Here is an 18374-nt window from a genome sequence, read left to right on the forward strand (position 1 = left end):
GAAGGGAGATGGAGAGAGGGAGGGAGGGAGGAAGGGAGGGAGGGAGGGAGGGAGGGAGGGAGGGAGGGAGGAAGAAGTGAGAAGGAGGGGGAAGGAGAGAGGAAGGGATAGATGGACAGATAGATGGAGGGAGAGAAGGAGGAAGAAATGGATGGATGGATGGATGGATGGATGGATGGATGGATGGATGGATGGATGGATGGATGGATGGATGGATGGATGGATGGATGGATGGAGGGGGTGATGAGTGAATGAGGGATGGCCACGTCCACTCCCTGCACAGCCCCAGCGATCGCACACAGCACCCGGCCAGCATTGCCCGGGGCTGGGACACACGCTCCTATCAGTGCACCTCCCCCCCCCACGTGCCCGCGCCACACGCGGCTTTGCGCGCTCCCGCCTCCCCCCCCCCCATCCATCCCGCACTGCCGGAAGTAGGCGTCGCTCCGGAGATCACGTGACGGCTCCATCCGGGCCTTTCGCCCTCTCTCTGCCTCTTGCCAAGATGGCGGCCTCAGGTGAGCGCCGCGCGGTGGCTCCGGCCCCACATCGTCCCGCGGTCACCCCACAGCCACCCCCGAGCGGCCCTTCCCCACTCCGCGGCCCCACCGCTGCCTCGCGGCGGGGTCGGGCGAGGAGTTGGCGGCGTTGCGGGGCTGGCAGCGCGGCTCTGCGGGGCCTTCAGGGCCGGGAGCGGCCTTCGGGCCCTGCCCCCCCCCACCCCACACACACACACACAGCGCCCATTGGGGGGGGGGGGGGGGACGGCCGGGCGCGGAACTGCGCAGGCGCGGAGGCGGGGGTGGGGGGGTCCACGTGCGGGGCCGGGAGCGGCGGTGCGGGGAACGGGGACACCCGAAGCGCTTCCGGGCGCTGCGCAGCGTGGGGTGACGTGAGTGCTGTGAGGCCGCAGCGGCCGGGCGGTGCTTCCAGCCCTGCGTGCGGCCCTGCTGGGCTGCGGATCGTGCCGTCATTATTGCTCTGTGCGTGGCCTGGGCGCTGTGCAGTACGTGGTGGAAGCGCTGCGGTGTTGGCTGTGTGCAATGCGATGTGACATCTGGGTACTGCTGAGCACATGCGGGGCATCAGCACCACCCGGTGCAGGGCTGGGACCCGTGCAGCTCAACATCATCACGTCTGTGCAGTGCTGGGCCCTGTGCAGTGCATGCCGTGTGTGATATGCAGTGACATCTGGGCACTGCTGGCATCATGCGGTGCACCATCATCACAGCTGTGCAGGGCTTGGCTCTGTGCATTGCACGGTGACGGTGCTGTGGTGCTGGTTGTGTGCAATGCACAGTGACATCAGGGCAATGCTGGCATCATGCGGTGCACCATCATCACATCTGTGCAGTTCTGGGCCCTGTGCAGTACTTGGTGGCAGTGCTGTGGTGCTCGCCTTATGTAATGCACAGTGACATCTGGGCACTGCAGGCATGATGCAGTGCACCAGCACCACCTCATGCACTGCTGGGCTCTGTGCAGTGCACCATCATTGCATTTGTGTGCTACTGGGCTCTGTGCAGTGCTCGGTGGCAATGCTGTGATGCTGGCCCTGTGCAATGTGCAGTCACATCAGTGTGCTGCTTTTGGGAAGCTCTGTGAGATTTTGGGGAGCTCTATATGTTTTTGGGTATCTTCATGTGCTTTTGGTAATCTCTATGCCAATTTCGGTTGCTTCTGTGTTGATTTTGAGGAGCTCTGTGTGATTTTGGTGATCCCTGTGCTGACTTTGAGGATCTCTGTGCCAATTCTGATGAGCTCTGTGCCAGATTTGGTGCCACCCGTGCCACTTTGGCAGAGCTCCCCCCTGATTCAAGGCAGCTTTGTGAATGCGGGGAGCTCCGCATGCTCCCCTTGACCCCCGCCCTCCTCCCCACATCCCATTGCCACCAGTGGGAGGGGGGTCGTGAGGTGTAGATAGAGCCCTGGTGCCGATCTCGCCGCCCCCCCACCCCCACCCCACAGCAGCCAAGAAGAAGAACAAGAAGGGGAAGACCCTGACCCTGACCGACTTCCTGGCGGAGGATGGCGGCAGCGGTGCACCCACCTACATCCCCAAGCCGGTCAGCTGGGCTGATGAGACCGATGACCTGGACGGCGACGGTAGGGGTGAGAGCGAGCCTAGGGCGGCTACCATCTGTTTTGGGGGGGCTACATTCCATGTTGAGGGGCCACAGTTGGCGTGAGTTGGCCACCATCTCTGCGGGGTGGCCACCGTGTATAACGTGTCCACCTGCAACACATGACCACCATCTAGATGATGTGGTCACCACCTCCTTGCTCTGGCTAAACCTGAAGCCCACGGCCACCACCTCCACATTGTGCCCACCCCCTTTAGCCCATGGCCACCATCTCTATGCTGTGGTCACCACCCTCGTGTTGTGAGCACCCCCTGTAGCCCATGGCCATCACCTCCATGCTGTGGCCACCCCCCCTGCAGCTCTTGGCCACCTCCTGCTACACGTGCCCACCCCCTGCATCCCATGGCCACCTCTTTTAGCTCACCACCTCCATGCCATGCCCAGCTCCTGCAGCCCACCCATTCTCTCCCACAGTCTCCACTGCGTGGCACAGCAATGATGATGACATGTACCGGGCACCGCTGATCGACCGCTCGCTGCTGCCCACCGCCCCCCGCGCTGCACGCGAGCCCAACATTGACCGCAGCCGCCTGCCCAAGTGCCCGCCCTACACGGCCTTCCTGGGCAACCTGCCCTATGATGTCACTGAGGACTCCATCAAGGATTTCTTCCGGGGCCTCAATGTGAGTTGCATGGGGGGCACAGCATGGTGTGGGGATCTCAGGGTGGGTTTGGTGGGGTTCTGTGGTATTGTGGGAGTGGGAGCGGTCGTGTTGAGTGCCATGGAAAGGGGTGTTATGGTGCTTGGAAGTGTCTGCTGTGCCAGAATGGGGGAAGGGTCCTTGAAGATGATAGAATCATGGGATGGTTGGGTTGGAAGAGTCTTTGAAGGTGCTAGAGTGATAGAAGAGTCCTTTAAGAACATAAAACAATGGGATGGTTGGGTTGGAAGGATCCTTCAAGGTCATAGGGTTGGAAGGGTCCTGAAAGATCATAGGATGATTGGAGTGGAAGGGTCCTTTTAGATCACAGAACCATAGAATGGTTGGGATGGAAGCATCCTGAGACATTATCAAACCATAGGATGGTTGAGTTGGAAGGGTCCTTACAGATCACAGAACCATCTGACGGCTTTGGGTCCTACCAAATGGATTAAATGGGGCCAACAGGTGACCCCAGGGATAGCAGTGAGCTGCATGCGCACAGACAACCCCATGGTTTTGCTTCTGACCACAAGACAGTGGCCCTAACACGTTCCTTCCTCCTCCTTCTCTTTCCTCCCTGCAGATCAGTGCTGTTCGCTTGCCGCGGGAGCCCACCAACCCTGAGAGGTTGAAAGGTTTTGGCTACGCTGAGTTTGAAGATATCGACTCCTTGTTCCAGGCACTGAGCCTCAATGAGGAGGTGAGCTCAGGACCCCAAATGTCAGCAGCAGGGCAGGCTCTGCACAGCCTAGGAGGCATCAAAGTGGCACCACCTAGTATGGATCTCTCTGGGGCCAGCAGAACTGTGTGGGGAGGGCTGAAATGGGGCAGAATGTTGCCTTTAGGACCCCCAGGAGAGCAGAACTTTGCCTTTAGGGCCCTAAGGAAAGCAGACATTTGGCTTCTGGTTCTCCAGGAGAGCCCCCATGGTGCACAAGCTGCCCGCTCTGTGTTAAAGCATCACCCCAACGTTGGCTCTCACTGATCCCTTGGGGTTGGGGCCACTATTTGGAGGTTGGGGCTGATTCCTTGGGACTGATTCCTCGCTTTTTCTTTTTTTTTGTCCAGTCTCTAGGAAACAGAAGGATACGAGTGGATGTTGCTGACCAAGCTCAGGATAAAGGTGGGTCCCTGTCACACGATGGTACAGCACTGGGTGGTTCCAGAGCGTTGATGCTCCCTGCCACATGTGGGTCACTGCACTATGCTTTGCAGCCCAGTCTGATGCTCTCCCCTCCCCCTTTTCCTATTCCCTTTTCCCTTCCCTTTTCCCATTCCTCTTCTCCCTTTTCCCCTTCCCCTTTTTGCATCCCATTCCTCTTTCCCTTCCCCTTTCCCCATCCTTTTCCCTTATATTTCCCCCCCTTCACCTTTCTCTTTCCCTTCCCTCTTTCTTTCCCCTTTCCCACTTCTTCTCACCCCTTTCCCTTCCCCATCCCATCCTTCAGACCGGGACGATCGCTGTTTCGGACGGGACCGGGATCGTTTCCGGGACTCGGAGAGGTTTGAGAGCGACTGGCGTGCGCGTCCCGCTGCCTCCGACAGCTTCGATGACTACCCACCGCGCCGCGGGGACGACGCCTTTGGGGACAGTGAGTCGGGATCAAGGCCAGGATGGGGACCCCTGGATGTGGGGCTGACCCCATGAGCCCTGACCCCACTGCCGGCCCCGTCCCGCAGGGTATCGGGATCGCTACGACGATCGGTACCGCGACGGCCCGCGACGTGACATGGACCGCGGCTTCGGCGGCAGAGATCGCTACGATGACCGCAGCAGAGACTATGACCGGGGTGAGCACTGCTGCCACGTGGGGGTGGGAGTGGGGATATGGGAGTGGGGGTATGGGGGGATCCCAACAGCAGGGGGAGTCCCCATGTCTGAGAGTGAATCCCATAGCTGAAGTTTAATCCCGGTACTTGAGGGTGAACTGCAATATCTGAGGGTGAATCCCAATAGCTGAGGGTGAATCTCAACACCTGAGAGTTAATCCCAATATTTGAGAGTGAATCAGAATACCCGAGAATGAATCCCAGTATCTGAGAGTTAATCCCAGTAGTTGAGCCTGGGGCCCAATAGCTGAGGGTCAACTCCAGCATCTTGAGGGTGACTCCCAATGGCTGTGGGTGACTCCCAATGGCTGTGGGTGAGTCCCCACACTGGGCACAGGGGGGCTGAGCTCTGCACCCCCCAGGCTACAACTCGCGCATCGGCAGCGGCCGGAGGGCCTTCGGCAGTGGGTACCGCCGCGATGACGACTTCCGGGGTGGCAGTGACCGCTATGAGGAGCGCTACGAGAGGCGCGATGAGCGCTGGGGAGGGAGAGAGGAATACGGGAGGGATGAGTTCCGGCGTGAAGAGAGGGGTAATGGGGGCAGGGGGGGATGGGGGCAGGGGTGGGGAGGGTGGAAGGGGATGGAGGGTGTGGGGTGTGGGGTGGGGGTGTAGGGGGATTTAGGGCATGGGGTGGGATGGGGGTTGTAGGGGGATATAGTATATGGGGTATGGGGTGGGATGTGGGGTTAGGGGTGGAGGTGGAGGGGCATTTAGGGGATAGGGTTGGGATGGGGATGTAGAGGAATGCAGGATATGGGCTGGGTGATGTGGTGTGTTTTGGGGTATGGGGTGCTGGATGGGGGGCTGTAGGGAAATGTGGGATTGAGGAAGCGGATGGAGGGCACAGGATACGTGGACAGCTGCGGGATGCGTTGTATAGGGGATGTGGGGATGCTGGATACCCCCCAGCACCACGTGCCACCCCACAGGCCCCACGCAGCGCCCCAAGTTGAACCTGAAGCCACGCAGCGCTCCGAAGGAGGAGGAGAGCACAGCAGCCCCCGCGCCGCAGTCCAGCCGCGCCGCCTCCATCTTCGGGGGGGCCAAACCCGTGGACACGGCCGCCCGCGAGCGCGAGGTGGAGGAGAGGCTGCAGAAGGAACAGGAGAAGCTGCAGCGGCAGCTGGAGGACGACAAGAGGCTGGAGCGACGGCCCCGAGAGCGGTGGGGGGACGCGAGGTCATGGGGGGGAGGGGAGAGCTCTACAGGCTGCCACGCTGAGCCACGTCCCCCCACCCACCCCCCACCTGCAGGTACCCCAGCAGCCGCAGTGAGGACAACCCCGAGCGGTCACGGACGGGCAGCGAGTCCTCGCAGAGCGGAGCCGCCGGACCCCCCGGCACCACCGCCGGCACCGGCCCCACCGGCAGGAGTAAGTGTTGGGTTGGGGGCTGAGGTGGGAGATATGGGGGGGGGCTCATCTCCAGCCCTGCCTACCGCTGTGTGCCCCCCCTGCAGCCACACGGAGGAGGGAGAGTGAGAAGTCGGTGGAGGGCGAGGAGGAGGGTCGTGAGGAGAAGCAGCCATTGAAGGTGATGCCCGCACCCCCCCCCAAGGAGAACGCGTGGGCCAAGCGCAGCAGCAGCACCGCCGGGCGCTCCCCGGGCTCTGACTCTGAGCAGCACTCACCCAGCAGGTGAGGGGTGAAGGGGGCATTGCTGTGGGGCTGGGAGCCTGCAGTGTTCTGCTGGGAGCTCAGCATGAGGCTGGGAGCCCAAATGGTTCCCTGAGAGCTTGGCGTGGGGCTGGGAGCTCCAGGTGCAAGGTTGGTGTGGGGCTGGAACTCCCCCGATCAGTCCCCTATAAGGCTGATGCAGAGGCTGATCACCCCCCACATTCTGATTCGTTGTTGACCCCCGTATCTGATCCCAGTGGCCAATGCCAATGGGGGATCCATCCCCAAATCTCACCCCAGGGGGCCAGCCCCAGTGGTGGACCCTCGTATCTGACCCCTATATCTGATCCCAATAGCCAACCCCAATGCTTGACCCCCATATCTGACCCTAGTGGCCAACCCCAACACCTGACCCCACACCTGTCCCCCTCTCTGACCCCATTGTGACCCTCTGTCCCCCCAGCAGCCAGATGGCTTCCCGCCCACCTGCAGAGAACGGGGCTGCCCCGAGGAGCACCCACCGGAGAGGTGAGGGGGGCAGGCAGTGGGGTGGGGGGCAGAACTGTCCCCTTGGTGCCACTGGAGACACTGTGGCTTTGGGTTGGGTTGGGGGGGGGGGACGACATGGCATCCTCAGCACGTGGCCGTGTCCCCTCCCCAGGAGATGAGAACAAGCCGGATGGGGGCCGGGACGGCCCAAAGGCGCGCAGTGGGAGCTCAGCTGAGAGGTGAGTGCAGCTCATTAGGGTTAATGGGGGGGTGTCACCCTGTGTCACCCCACTCAGCGCCCTCCACGTCCCTCCCCAGGAAAGACAGCCGCAAGGAGCACGAGGCAAGAGCTGCGCCTGAGCCAAAGAGACTGGAGGACAGCCCAGCCACCGTGAGTGGAACTGACAGGACCTGGGGGTAACCCCAGAGGGGTCGGATGGGAACTGGGTCTGATGCTAATGGGACCTGACAGGACCTGGGACCCTACTGGGACCCAACCGGACCTGGGGGTGACCCCAGTGGGACTGAATGGGGCTGGAGGCAATGCCACACTCAGGCTGAGCTATGGAGCAGAGCCCCAGGCTTTGGACTTTGGAGCTTTGGGGACTTTATGGGTTTTTCTGTGGATATGGGGCTTTGCAGACCTTATAGGGCTTTGCAGACCTTATAGGGCTTTGGAAACCTTATAGGGCTTTGCAGACCTTATAGGGCTTTGCAGACCTTATAGGGCTTTGCAGACCTTATGGGGCTTTGCAGACCTTACAGGGCTTTGGGATTCAGGGCTTTTTGCTGCCTGGGGGCTATTGGGGGTGGGGGGGTTTCCCGGTTGTGGGGCAGAGCTCAGCCCCACGTTGCTGCTCCTCACCCCGCAGTTCAGCCACGCCAGCAAATACGCCGCGCTGTCAGTGGACGGCGAGGAGGAGGAGTGCGGAGAGTGACGGGGCCGACCCCGCAACCCCAGCGCCGAAACGGCCCGGAAAACCCAGCGCCGCCCCGCCCGAATGGAGCCAAGAATCAGCAAAAGGAGGGGAAAAAAAGGAGGAGAACAGACCCGGCCGGACCCTGCCGCTCCGCCCTGCGGCCTTTGGGGGGGGGTTTGGGGGAGGGGTTGGGGGGTCCTTGGGGGGGTTCTGGCCCCACATCTGCCCCCCATCAGCTCCCTTTGCTGCCCCGTTGCTGTTGGGGCGGTTGTGGGGCTGCGCGGCGCTGTTGGGTTTTCTGTTGGTTTCCTCCAATAAAGGTGATCGAACGGCCCAGCAGCGCCGGGTGCTCCTGGGGGGGGGGCGAGGAGGTGGGGGGGGGGGTCACCCGAGGCTCCTCCCATCCCCATCCACACCCTTATCCCACCCGACCCCCCCATCCCGTCTCAGCCCCCCTTTGCCCCCCCCCCCCCCCCATCGTCATCCCAGCTCCACGTGTTCCCCATGTGCTTGCTTGTGCCCGTGCGCATGCGTAGTACCGCCTGGCGGACCGAGGACCATAGATACTGGCGGAAGTGTGGTGCAGAGCGGTTAAAGCAAGCCGACTCCGTTTCCGCGTTTCCCTGCGCACGCGCAGTACGATCTCGAGCCTCATTACCATACTCATTAACATAGACACTGGGGAACTGGACACACAGAGCGGCGACTTCCGCGAGCCCCGACGCGGACTGGATGACCAATTACCATAGAGACTCGGAGAGGGAGCAGCTCCGCCCCTACCCGGAAGTCAGCCGCGCTCCTGCAGTTCCACCTTTGGCCACAAGGTGGCAGCAGAGACCGAGGGAATCACCGAGCGCCGCACGGGGGGGGGGGGGGGGCGGTTGATCCCCGCAGCCGGCGATGAACGGGGAGCGCAGCCGGGACGCTCCGCCGGTTCCCGTTGATGGGGACGAACGTTCGTCGGAGCGCGGAGCGGAGCGGACGGAACTGGCGGCTCTGAACGATCGTTTCGCCGCTTTCCTGGCCCGGGTGCGGGCGTTGGAACGGCAGAACGGGACCCTCCGCTCCGCCCTCGGCCGCGCCGCCGCCGCTCCCCGAGCAGCCGGGTTGGTGCGGGGGGAGCTGCGGGGGCTGCGGGAGCGGCTGCAGAGAGTCGGGAGGGAAACGGAGCGGCTGCAGGGAGAGCGAGATGGGCTGGAGCTGGAGCTGCAGGGGCTGCGGCGGCGGTGAGCGGGGGGGGGTGATGGAGGTTGGGGGGGGGGACACCGGAATGTGATGGGGAGGGAGGGGATGTGAAGGGGGGGAGTCTGGGGATGGGGACTGTGGGATGAACCGGGATGCGCAGTGATGGGACACCGGGAGCCTTTGGGGTGGGAGGTGGAGGAGGAGCTGGAATGGAGACCGTGGGTGACCCCCCTCCCTTTGCACCCCAGGCTGGAGGATGAGATGCAGAAGCGTGAAGCTGCCGAGCAGAGCCTGCTGCTGTTCCGCAAGGTGAGACTGGGGGGGGGTCCCATTGGGGGTCCCATGCAGCCCCTTCCCACACCAATGGGCTCAGGGCTGCCCCACTCAGCCCTGGGGGTGGCCCGAATTGTGTTGGGGGGATGGTGGTGGTGGGGGGGTCTCGTTCTCTTTGCAGTCCCCGCAGCTCTACCCATTGCAGGACATGGACGACGCCACGCTGTCCCGCCTGGAGCTGGAGCACAGAATTGAGCTGCTGATGGATGAGATCGGCTTCTTGAAGAAGCTGCACGAGGAGGTGGGGGGGGGTTAGGACATAACGGGGGTGGGTGGGCATAACGGGGGGGGTCCGGCTCGGGGTCTGCGGTGTAACGGTGTCCTATGGGGCACGCAGGAGCTGTGGGAGCTGGAGGTGAGCGCTCAGAGCCCTCAGGCGCAGGCAGGGGCGCGGATGGAGCCGCAGCAGCCGGAGCTGACGGCCGCACTGCGCGACATCCGCACTCAGTACGAGCGCATCACCGTCAGCAACCTGCAGGAGGCCGAGCAGCGCTACAAAGCCAAGGTAGCGCCGGGTGCGTGCACGGCATGGGAATGCGGCTTGCTGATGGGGGGCACCTCCACGATGCTGACCACCCCCCCCCCGCCCGCAGTTTGCTCATCTATCAGATGCTGCCAATCGAAACTGCGAGGCGCTGAGAGCGGCCAAACAGGAGATGAATGAATCCCAGAGGCAGATCCAGAGCCTCACCTGCGAGGTGGACGGGCTGAAGGGGATGGTGAGCAATGGGGGGTTATGGGGGGGGGGGTACAAGGAGCCCCCCATCCCTGTGCCATCCCTTGGTGTGTCCGTCCTGCAGAACGAGGCTCTGCAGAGGCAGGTGCAGGAGATGGAGGATGAGTTTGGCACGGAGATGAGGAGCTACCAGGAGGCGGTGGGGAGGTTGGAAGAGGAGATTCAGGGCATGAAGGAGGAGATGGAGCGGCAGCTGCGCGACTACCAGGATCTGCTCCGCGTCAAGATGGCCCTGGATGCGGAGGTCGCCACCTACCGCCAGCTGCTCAACAGCGAGGAGGGCTGGTGAGGGGGGGGGGTCCTATGGGGGGGGCAGCCAGGACCCCCATGGGCTGCAGCTTTGTCCTGCTGCCCCCACCCCAAGGCTCAGATTGGGGGGGTGGGAGCAGGGCTTTAGTGAGACCCCACTAATGAACCCCCCTCCCCCCGATATGGGCTGGTTCAGCAGTAGGGATCACTGCATTCACCTGAGGACATCAGCTTAGCCCCCATTGCATCTAATGGCCTTTCTGACCCCCCCCCGCAGCAGGTGGTGATGGAGCCGTGCGAGGAGCAGCCCGAGCGCTGAAGAGGCCTTTAACCCCCGCCGTGCCTTCACCCATCGCTGTCTGCTGCTCTGATCCACGCTGGAGCACAGAGGGGGGGTCCCGCTGCTGCCCATCCCCCCCCAACTCCCCCAGCCGCAAATAAAGAGCTGAGCCTGGAGGAGGCGGAGTCAGTGCAGGGGGCGGGGCTAGAAGCCTTTTGGGGGCGGGGCTAGACGCCTTTGGGGGGCGGGGCCTTCTTGGGGCGGGGCCTCCGCTCTCCTCCAATCCGCACGCAGATTCCCCCCCACCCACTTCCTCCTCTCTATGGTTCCCCCTCTCTATGGTCCCCGCCCTCTATCCCCGCGGCACGGACCAATCCGCGCTCCTCTCGCTTCTCATTGGCCGCGCGAGGGCCAATAGGCGGCCGCTCCGAGTTCGGTAACGGGCGGCGGGAGGAGCGGGCGGACTGACGGGGCGGGATGGTGGCGGGCGGCTCCGCGTGGGAGAAGGAGAAGGAGAAGGAGAAGGAGAAGGAGAACCGCAGCCCCGCGCCGGACCGCAGCGCGAAGCGCTTCCCGTACGGACGGGTCCCGGTTCGGACCCGCTGCCGCCATGATGGACCCGGAGAACGGCAGCAACGGTGGGGGGGGGAGATATGGGGGGTGGGGGGGGGGGTCGACCCCGGGGGGGGGGGGGGGGCTGCAGACAGGTGGCGAGGCCCGGCCCCCCCCTCCTCCCATCCCCCCCCGTTACCGGATGGTACCGGGATGCTCCTCACCGCTCCGCTCTGCCCCCCCCGCAGTGACCCGGATGTGGAGCCGCCCCTCCCCCCAGCGCTGGATGTAGGTGAGTGCCCCCTCCCCCCCCCCAGCCCCCCCCCCCCCCCCCCCCCGGTTGTGTTCTCCCCCCTTATGGCCTTTCACCCCGCAGCGCCCACCGTCACCCCCCCACCCGCACCCACCCCTCTGCGGGGGGCTGTGGGACACGGGCCCTGTTTGGCCCGCAGGGTGCCGGCCCGTGCCCCCCCCTCTGCCAAAGGACCCTCCCCATTGGGTGCTGCGGGGTCCCAAGGCACGATGCCGGTTCCCCTCCGTGCCCAGGAGAGCGCGTCCGTGGGGCTGAGGGTCCCCAGGAGGAAGATTGGCACCCCAGGTACATCCAACCCCCCCCAGCCCACCTCACTCTGCACTATGGGGGGGGGGTGCTGCTGCTGAGCCCCCTCCCCACCCTCTGCAGGCTCCTCCAGCACCGCCTTGACTCTCCGTGTCTCTGCCTCCAAGCACATGGTGTGTATGGGGGGGGGGGGGAGGTGGGAGATCCCAGCTGTGACCCCCCCACATTCTCACCCCCTTTCACCCCGCAGCGTTCTGCCCCCCCTGCTCAGGGCTCCCTCCGCACTCTGAGCTTCACCCCTCGCAGCTCCCAGCCACGAGCCCTGCAGGTGGGGGGCAGCTCGAGCGCTGGGGAGGGGTCCCATCGTGTCCCCCCTCCCCATATTGATGGCGTTGTCCCCTCGGAGACCCCCCTGCGCTGGCGGCCGGCTGTGAGCCTCCAGCCTGACCCCAATGCAGACTCTGCTGCTGACAACGAGCTGACCCCATCCTGGGTGAGTGTGTGCCATGAGGCACCTCGTGTCACCCCCATTGCTCCCCCACCCTCCATATAGAGGTGGGGGGGCTCTGACTGTGGGACCCCCCCCCAGGATAAGGTGGTGGTGCAGCTGTTCAAGGGGAACGAAGGCCAGCAGGACACTGAGGTGACAGTGGCACTTCCCAGCGGCACCCCAGACCCCAGCAAGGCACAGGTGAGGGGGAGTGGGGGGGTCCCCGTGCTCAGGGCTGCATCCTTGGGTTGAGGGGGGGACCCTGGGGGTGAGGAGGGGGGTCCCACCCCGTGCTCAGTGTGTGTCCCACAGCGTGCAGCCCGGCTCCTGGGCCAGCTGCTGGAGATGGTGCAGGACCGACCGGCCGCCGTCACGGTGCTGATGGAGCTGTGGGGGCTTATGGCCGAGTGGGGGGTGGACCCCAGGCCACAGGACCCCATGGACACCCGCAGGCTCTCCTCGTAACTGTGACCTACATGGGGGCTGGGGGGCACAGATGGGCACAGCAGCAGGCAGAGCCATGCAGGGCAGTGTTGGGTGTCTGGGTACAAGGAGGGGGGGGAAGGGAGGAGAGGGGGGGGGGGGGGCTGATGCTGAAAAAAAGTGTGAATAAAGTGTTTTCTGCTTTGCTTTGCCGGGTGGGCTCCCCTTGGTGCTGCTGGGTCTGCTGTCCCCTCACTTGGTGGCAGTGCCACTTGTTGGCCACGCGGTGCCAGCAGTGCCCGCAAGGTTGGAGCGCTCCCATTCAATCAGCGCGGTGGGGCCGCGTTCCCCCCCATCCCCTCCCCATCCCCCCCCATCCCCACGGTGAGGCTGAGGCAGCGGCTGCACCTCCCAACCCTCTATACTTTATTGGGGGGTACACAGAGTGCCACAAATGGCTGCGGGGTTTGGGGCTGGGGGAGCTCAGCAATGGGGGACCCCAATGGCCGCAGGGTGCTGGCATGCAAGGGGAGGGCAGGGAGCGTTTCCAATTGTGAGTGTGGGGCTGCAGTGTGTGCACACACGTGTGGTGAGCATGCACGTGTGATGGGGGGGGAGCTGCTGTGTGCGTGTGTGTGCAAAGGAGCTGCGAGGTGGGGGTGCCTGCAGAGGTGCAGAACAGCTTTTCCCTATGGGGGCTTTGGAAGGTGGGGAAGGGGTAGAGGGGGGGATGGTGGCTCAGGAAGGGGCCCCCTTCATCCCCGTCAGCCCGGTGCTCAGTCAGGGTAGATGATGAAGCCTGAGAAGGTGCTGTACTTGTTGGTGTTCCCTCCGTGCACTTTGCCTCCGTCCAGCTTGACGCACACCTCGTCCCCCACGTCCAGGTGCAGGATGACGCTGTTGCTGGCGTAGTCGTAGTTCTGATCCGCGTCCTGAGCGATGGCGCTGGCACGAACCTTTTTGGGGGGGGGGGGCACAGACATCAAGGACCAGCCCCCCCCCCCCATCCCCACAACCACCATGTGTGGTCCCCAGGGCAGTTTGGGGGGGTGCTGAGCTGCTCTGTGCCCCCCCCCCCCAGATCCCCTCAAGGTCGTGCTGCCCAGCTGCAGTGCTGTGATGCCAGGAGGTGGCAGCGCCACAGACCCCCCCCCAAAACAATGTCCCTCCAGTTTGGTGTCCCTGAGTCCCACATCCTCCCCCCCCCCCCCCCTCCCACGGGTGAAGGAGCCTGCATTGCCCTGCTGATGGAATCCACAGCCACCCATGGCCTCCCCCCACCCTGCGGTTCCTTGGGGGGCAGCTCCCATTGGGGTGAGCTGGCATCCAGCACAGCGGATCGATGCTCCTTTATCCCATAATAAACAGCAAATGTCTGGGGTGAGCTGGGGAAGGGCTGGGCTGCATCTCTATGAACAAAGGGAGCGGGTGAGGGTGCAGGCAGACCCTCCTGGCAGCGGCCGGGTGGCTGTTGGAGGGCACAGATGGACCCCCACAGGAGGCAGACCCCACTCCATGCAGGGCAGTGTGTGTCTGTGGTCCTCCAGTGGGAGATCTGGGCATAAAGGGGGGGTTGATGCTCCAGATGGGGGTGGTGGGGATGAGGCTGGGGCTGTGGGGCTCTGCTGGTTCACCCCCCACAACACTGCGGAGGGGAGAAGGGATAGGAGGAAAGGGATGGAATGTGAGGATGAAGGGAAGAGGATCTGGGGGGAGCGGGGATGGAAGATGTAGGATTGGGGGAATGGGGATGGAATGGAGGGAATGGGATCGGGGATGGAGATGGGTGTAAGGGAATGGGGATGGGGGAATGGGATGGAGATGGGTGTAAGGGAATGGGGATGGGGGAATGGGATGGAGATGGGTGTAGGGGAATTGGGACAGAGGAATGGGGATGGAAGGAATGGGACTGGGGAAATGGGATGGAGGTGGGTATAGGAGAATGGGAATGAGGGAGTGAGGATGAGTGCAGGGGGAAGAGGGAATGGGTTTGGGAATCAGAATGGAGGACTCAGATGGTGGAAACGACGTATGAAGGAACGTATCTGGGACAGAAAGATGAGGGGAGGCAGCATGAGGGAAAAGCAGAATCGGAGAAGCAGGATGGGAGGAAACATGATGGGAAAACCAGACTGGGGGAACTGGGAGAGAAGGGATGGGGACAGCAGGCAGCGGGAAGACGGCTGGAGGATCCGCGTGGAGACACAGACAGGGCTGGGAACCGAAGGGCTGGAGAGGAACACAGGGGCCCGGTGGGAGCCGCTGGGGGTCCCGTCCCATACCTGCCCGTTCTTCATGAGGTCGGCCCACATGCTGGTGCCGTCGCCGCCGCGCATGAGGACGTGGTAGGTGAAGAAGTAGATGCCGGGCAGCGGGCAGGTGAACTTGCCGCTCGATGGCTCGTAGTAGTTGCCCACGTTGGTCACCACGTCGTCGAAGCGCAGCACCTCGTAGCCCTCGTGGGGCTTCCTCAGCCCCGCATAGAACGCGATCTTGGGGCTGTAGAAGGAGGGGATGTACCCCCCTGGACCCGGCCCTGGGGGTCCCGGTGGTCCCGGCCGACCCGGTTCACCCGGTGGCCCCCGCGGTCCCGGTGGTCCGGGGGGGCCTCGAACGCCGGCGCGTCCTTTGCGGCCCGGTTCTCCTTTTGCCCCCGGTAGGAAGGGAGGGGGGGAGGCGGGAGGCAGCTCGGGGTAGGGGTCGCAAACCATGCGGCAGCTGCCCAGCATCTCGTAGTGCGCGGCCGCCTTGGAGCTGTGCACCAGCAGCGGGATGGCCACCAGCAGCACCAGCACCATGGCCACGCCGACGGCCGCCCCGGCCACGCGTTTCCTGCGGCTCAGCCGGGAGGCAGCCAGTGCCAGAAGGTCCTCGTCACCCTTGGGAGCGATGGTGGAGCCGGGGGGGAGGACGGCAGGGGGCCGCCCGCTGAGCCTCACGGCACGGCAGGGAGCGGGCTGGGAGCGAGGATGGGGCGGGATGAGGACGGCGGTGGGGATGGAGCCGGTGGCAGGGAGGGAGGTGGGAATGGGGATGAGGATGGGGATGGCAGCGGGGATGATGTCGGGGATGGGGAGAGCGGCGGGGATGGGGATGGGGACGGAGGTGAGGATGGGGTTGGGAATAGTGGGGATGGTGACAGCAGAAGGGATAGGGACGGGAATGGGGATGGAGGTGGCGGTGGGGACAGGGATGGGGAGAGCAGGGGGGTTGGAGCTGGCAGCGGGGATGGGGACGGAGTCGGAGCTGAGGACACCAGGAGGGGTAGCGATGGGGCCGGGAATAGGGATGGGGACGGGAATGGGGATGAGGACGGCAGTCGGGTTGGCACTGGAGCTAACGGCAAGGACAGAGATGGGGACAGGAATAGGGCTGGGATCGATGGGACCAGGATGGGGGGCTGCGGATAGGGATAGGGATGGGACAGGGATGAGAGAAGGAATAGGGACAAACGGATGCGGACGGCACCGGGGCCGGGCGCGGAGCAGCGGGGCTGGAATTGTTGCCGGGACCGGAGCCGGGAGCGGAGCTGCGGGCGGAGCCGGGACTGGAGCTGGCAGAGGGGACGAGCGCAGAGCCGGTGACGGTGCCGGGAGCGGAGCTGGGACCCGAGCCGTGAGCGGAGTCGGGGCTGGAGCCGGGAGCGGAGCTCCCTCCGCAACCAGGACCGGAGCCGCTGGCGGAGCCAATGGTGCAGGCAGGACCGGAGCCGGTGCTGGTGCTGGTGATGTAACCGGAGCCGGGATGGAGCCGGGACGGAACTTCTCTCCAAGTTCCCCGAGAGCGGCACCCCGGACCGGCAGCGGCCCCCGGGGGCGACCCCGCTCTCCTGGTGCGCGCCGCCGGCAGCTCCTGGGGCGGCTGCGCGGCGCTGTCGGGGCCGCCCCACCGGGCCTCGTGCTCCCCCCCCCCCCCCTCGCTCCCCCCCGGGACCCCTCGGTGCCCGCCGGTGCCCACCTGCCGCCCGCAGCTGCGGGAGCCACGTGCCGAGTCCACCGCCCGCACCGCACCGCAGCTCCGCCCGACGGCACCGGGCACGGCAGGGGCGGGGGAGGGCGGGAGTGCGAGAGAGGGGTGCGGGGAGAGGGGGGGGTGCGTGTGCAAGGAGGTGCTGGTGTGCGAGGGGGTGCACGGGCTTGCAAAGCTCTGTGTGTGCTCATGGGGTGTGCACGGCTGTGTGGACTCAGTGCATGAGAATGGGTGTGCAGAGCTCAGTGTGCACACGGTGTGCACTTGGGTCCATGCGTGTGTGTGTGTGTGTGTGCAGAGCTGTGTGTGTGCAAGGTTGTGTGCAATGCATGGATGTGTGCACAGGGGGATGCTGGTGCAGGGCTGCGTGTTTGCACGGTTGTGTGTGTGTGTGTGTAAAGGGCTCAGTGTGTGTGTGCACAAGGCTCCATCTGCATTGGTGAGCGCACAGAGATGCGTGTGCCCACGGGGCTCTCTGTGTGCAAGCAGCGTAAGTGTGCACAGAGCCATGCCTGCATCCACGCGTGCAGAGACGTGCAAGATGTGGGTGTGATTTTGCCAGGCTCGTGCTGTGTGTGTGCATCACCGTGTGCATGAAATGGGTTTGGTGGGGGCAAGCTGTGTGCATGCATACGGGACCCCCCCACAGCTCTCCATCTCCAGCCCCATTTGGGGTCCCTGCATTCCTGGCCATTCATTTTGGGGGTGGGGGGCTCACCCACATTGGACCCAGCAGAGCAGCAGCAGCCCAGGGCTGGAGTTTGCTCTACGGGTGCAGCTCTGGGGTGGGGATGCAGCCCTCAGCCCCAGGGGGAGCAGATTTATGGCTGCTCTTTTCAACCCTTGACAGCTTCCTCTGCTTTCTGCACAGCCAAATCTCACCCTCCACCCTTGGGGTGCAGGGCTGCTCCTCACGGCCTCACTGCTGCAACTTGGGGGGGGGGGATGACAAAACCCATTTCTCTGGGACCTGCAGGGCCCATGCCTGTTCTTGCAGGCATCCCTCTGCCCCAGGGTTGCAAACTGGGGGGGGCTGTGCTTGCATGCATTTGCATCCGTGCATGCCTGGTGTGTGTGTGTGCACGCGTGTGTGCAGATGCACGTTTGCACACAGGCGGTGGGAGATGCTCCTTCCTGCAGAATTTATCCGGATCGTTGTTAAATTTGCAGGCTGGGCCAGCTCCCTCCAAAGGGCGCCGATCCATCAGCCGGGCTGCACGACGGATTTATGGGCCCTTTATGCTGCAGGATCAATGCAATCCTGAACCGCCCGGCGCTGTTTGTGCAACAAATGACAGCAGTGGGAGCAGCTCCTGCAGCGGGGTCGGGGTCCGGGAGCGGTCGATGCTACCCAAGCTGTCCCCTGGGGGTGGGGACATCGGAGTCCCACCGCCGTCACCGCCCTTCTGTTGGCTGATCTTAATGAGCAGCAACAGCGAATTAATTAGGGAGGCCGCGAGGGGAAGCCTGGGCTCTAATTAGCAAGAGCCGGGGGCAGACGGGCAAAGGGAGCTCGGAGGAAAGGTCCCGCTCGTGGGGACTGGAAGGGTCCCGGCTGCTCCCAGCGCTCCCATCCCATTGGGGTCCCATTGGGGTCCCATTGGGGTCCCATTGGTGGTGCTGTACCCAGGGGCAGCTGCAGCCCCAGCGCAGAGCGTGAAGAGAGGGAGAGCAGAGCAAACACAGCCGGTAAAAATAGCGGCAGCACGGAGGGAAAGGTCAACCCCGGAGAGAGCGGCGGTGCTGCTGGGGAGGTGGGGGGGATGGGGGCTCGGAGATGGATCCTGCTGGTGGCTATAGGGGCAGCTCAGCCCCACACAGTGGCACCGGTGGTGAATCACGGCGGGTGGGGATGTAGTGGCCGTGGGTCCCCCTGCCATGAGGAGAGGTGGGGATGATGGCACTCGTGGGGGCTCCGTGGGGCCGGCGGTGATGGACGTGTCCTGCAGCAG

The 18374-nt window shown here is 64.1% G+C and overlaps 4 protein-coding genes across 9 annotated transcripts; 3 read left to right on the forward strand and 1 right to left on the reverse strand.

Moving 5' to 3' along the window:
* Positions 1–386: 386 nt before the first annotated feature.
* On the forward strand, positions 387–7979 carry EIF4B (eukaryotic translation initiation factor 4B). Of its 4 annotated transcripts, none has more exons than XM_072358067.1 (15): positions 387–518; positions 1969–2112; positions 2559–2767; positions 3372–3488; positions 3857–3911; positions 4237–4380; positions 4469–4579; positions 4981–5151; positions 5552–5786; positions 5876–5994; positions 6081–6258; positions 6701–6765; positions 6899–6965; positions 7045–7117; positions 7599–7979. In XM_072358067.1, exons 1-15 carry the CDS (start codon positions 506–508, stop codon positions 7662–7664), a joined length of 1767 nt encoding a protein of 588 aa, XP_072214168.1. In that variant the 5' UTR covers positions 387–505; the 3' UTR covers positions 7665–7979. The 4 variants fall into 4 exon arrangements, with proteins under 4 accessions (XP_072214168.1, XP_072214170.1, XP_072214169.1 ...); XM_072358069.1 differs by having other exon boundaries at positions 1969–2106; XM_072358068.1 differs by having other exon boundaries at positions 470–518; positions 1972–2112.
* A 514-nt stretch (positions 7980–8493) lies between these two features.
* Positions 8494–10641, forward strand: PRPH (peripherin). 2 transcript variants are annotated; one of them, XM_072358094.1, is made up of 7 exons: positions 8494–8752; positions 9080–9140; positions 9310–9405; positions 9502–9669; positions 9758–9883; positions 9965–10185; positions 10427–10641. In XM_072358094.1, the coding sequence occupies exons 1-7, from the start codon at positions 8547–8549 to the stop codon at positions 10434–10436; spliced, it is 888 nt and encodes a 295-aa protein (XP_072214195.1). In that variant the 5' UTR covers positions 8494–8546; the 3' UTR covers positions 10437–10641. The 2 variants fall into 2 exon arrangements, with proteins under 2 accessions (XP_072214195.1, XP_072214194.1); XM_072358093.1 differs by having other exon boundaries at positions 8503–8872; positions 10427–10639.
* Positions 10642–10895: 254 nt separating this feature from the next.
* LOC140263278 (uncharacterized) lies at positions 10896–12665 on the forward strand. Its single transcript, XM_072358104.1, has 7 exons — positions 10896–11067; positions 11230–11273; positions 11434–11579; positions 11664–11713; positions 11791–12033; positions 12130–12231; positions 12343–12665. The coding sequence occupies exons 3-7, from the start codon at positions 11504–11506 to the stop codon at positions 12493–12495; spliced, it is 624 nt and encodes a 207-aa protein (XP_072214205.1). The 5' UTR covers positions 10896–11067; positions 11230–11273; positions 11434–11503; the 3' UTR covers positions 12496–12665.
* Positions 12666–12866: 201 nt separating this feature from the next.
* Positions 12867–16519, reverse strand: C1QL4 (complement C1q like 4). 2 transcript variants are annotated; one of them, XM_072358088.1, is made up of 3 exons: positions 16411–16519; positions 14736–16174; positions 12867–13409 (listed from the first exon to the last, which is right to left on the reverse strand). In XM_072358088.1, the coding sequence occupies exons 2-3, from the start codon at positions 15249–15251 to the stop codon at positions 13230–13232; spliced, it is 696 nt and encodes a 231-aa protein (XP_072214189.1). In that variant the 5' UTR covers positions 15252–16174; positions 16411–16519; the 3' UTR covers positions 12867–13229. The 2 variants fall into 2 exon arrangements, with proteins under 2 accessions (XP_072214189.1, XP_072214190.1); XM_072358089.1 differs by lacking the exon at positions 16411–16519 and having other exon boundaries at positions 14736–16285.
* Between the last annotated feature and the right edge of the window lie 1855 nt (positions 16520–18374).

The sequence above is a fragment of the Excalfactoria chinensis genome, chromosome 28 (assembly GCF_039878825.1).
Source record: "Excalfactoria chinensis isolate bCotChi1 chromosome 28, bCotChi1.hap2, whole genome shotgun sequence".
Taxonomy (NCBI): domain Eukaryota; kingdom Metazoa; phylum Chordata; class Aves; order Galliformes; family Phasianidae; genus Excalfactoria; species Excalfactoria chinensis.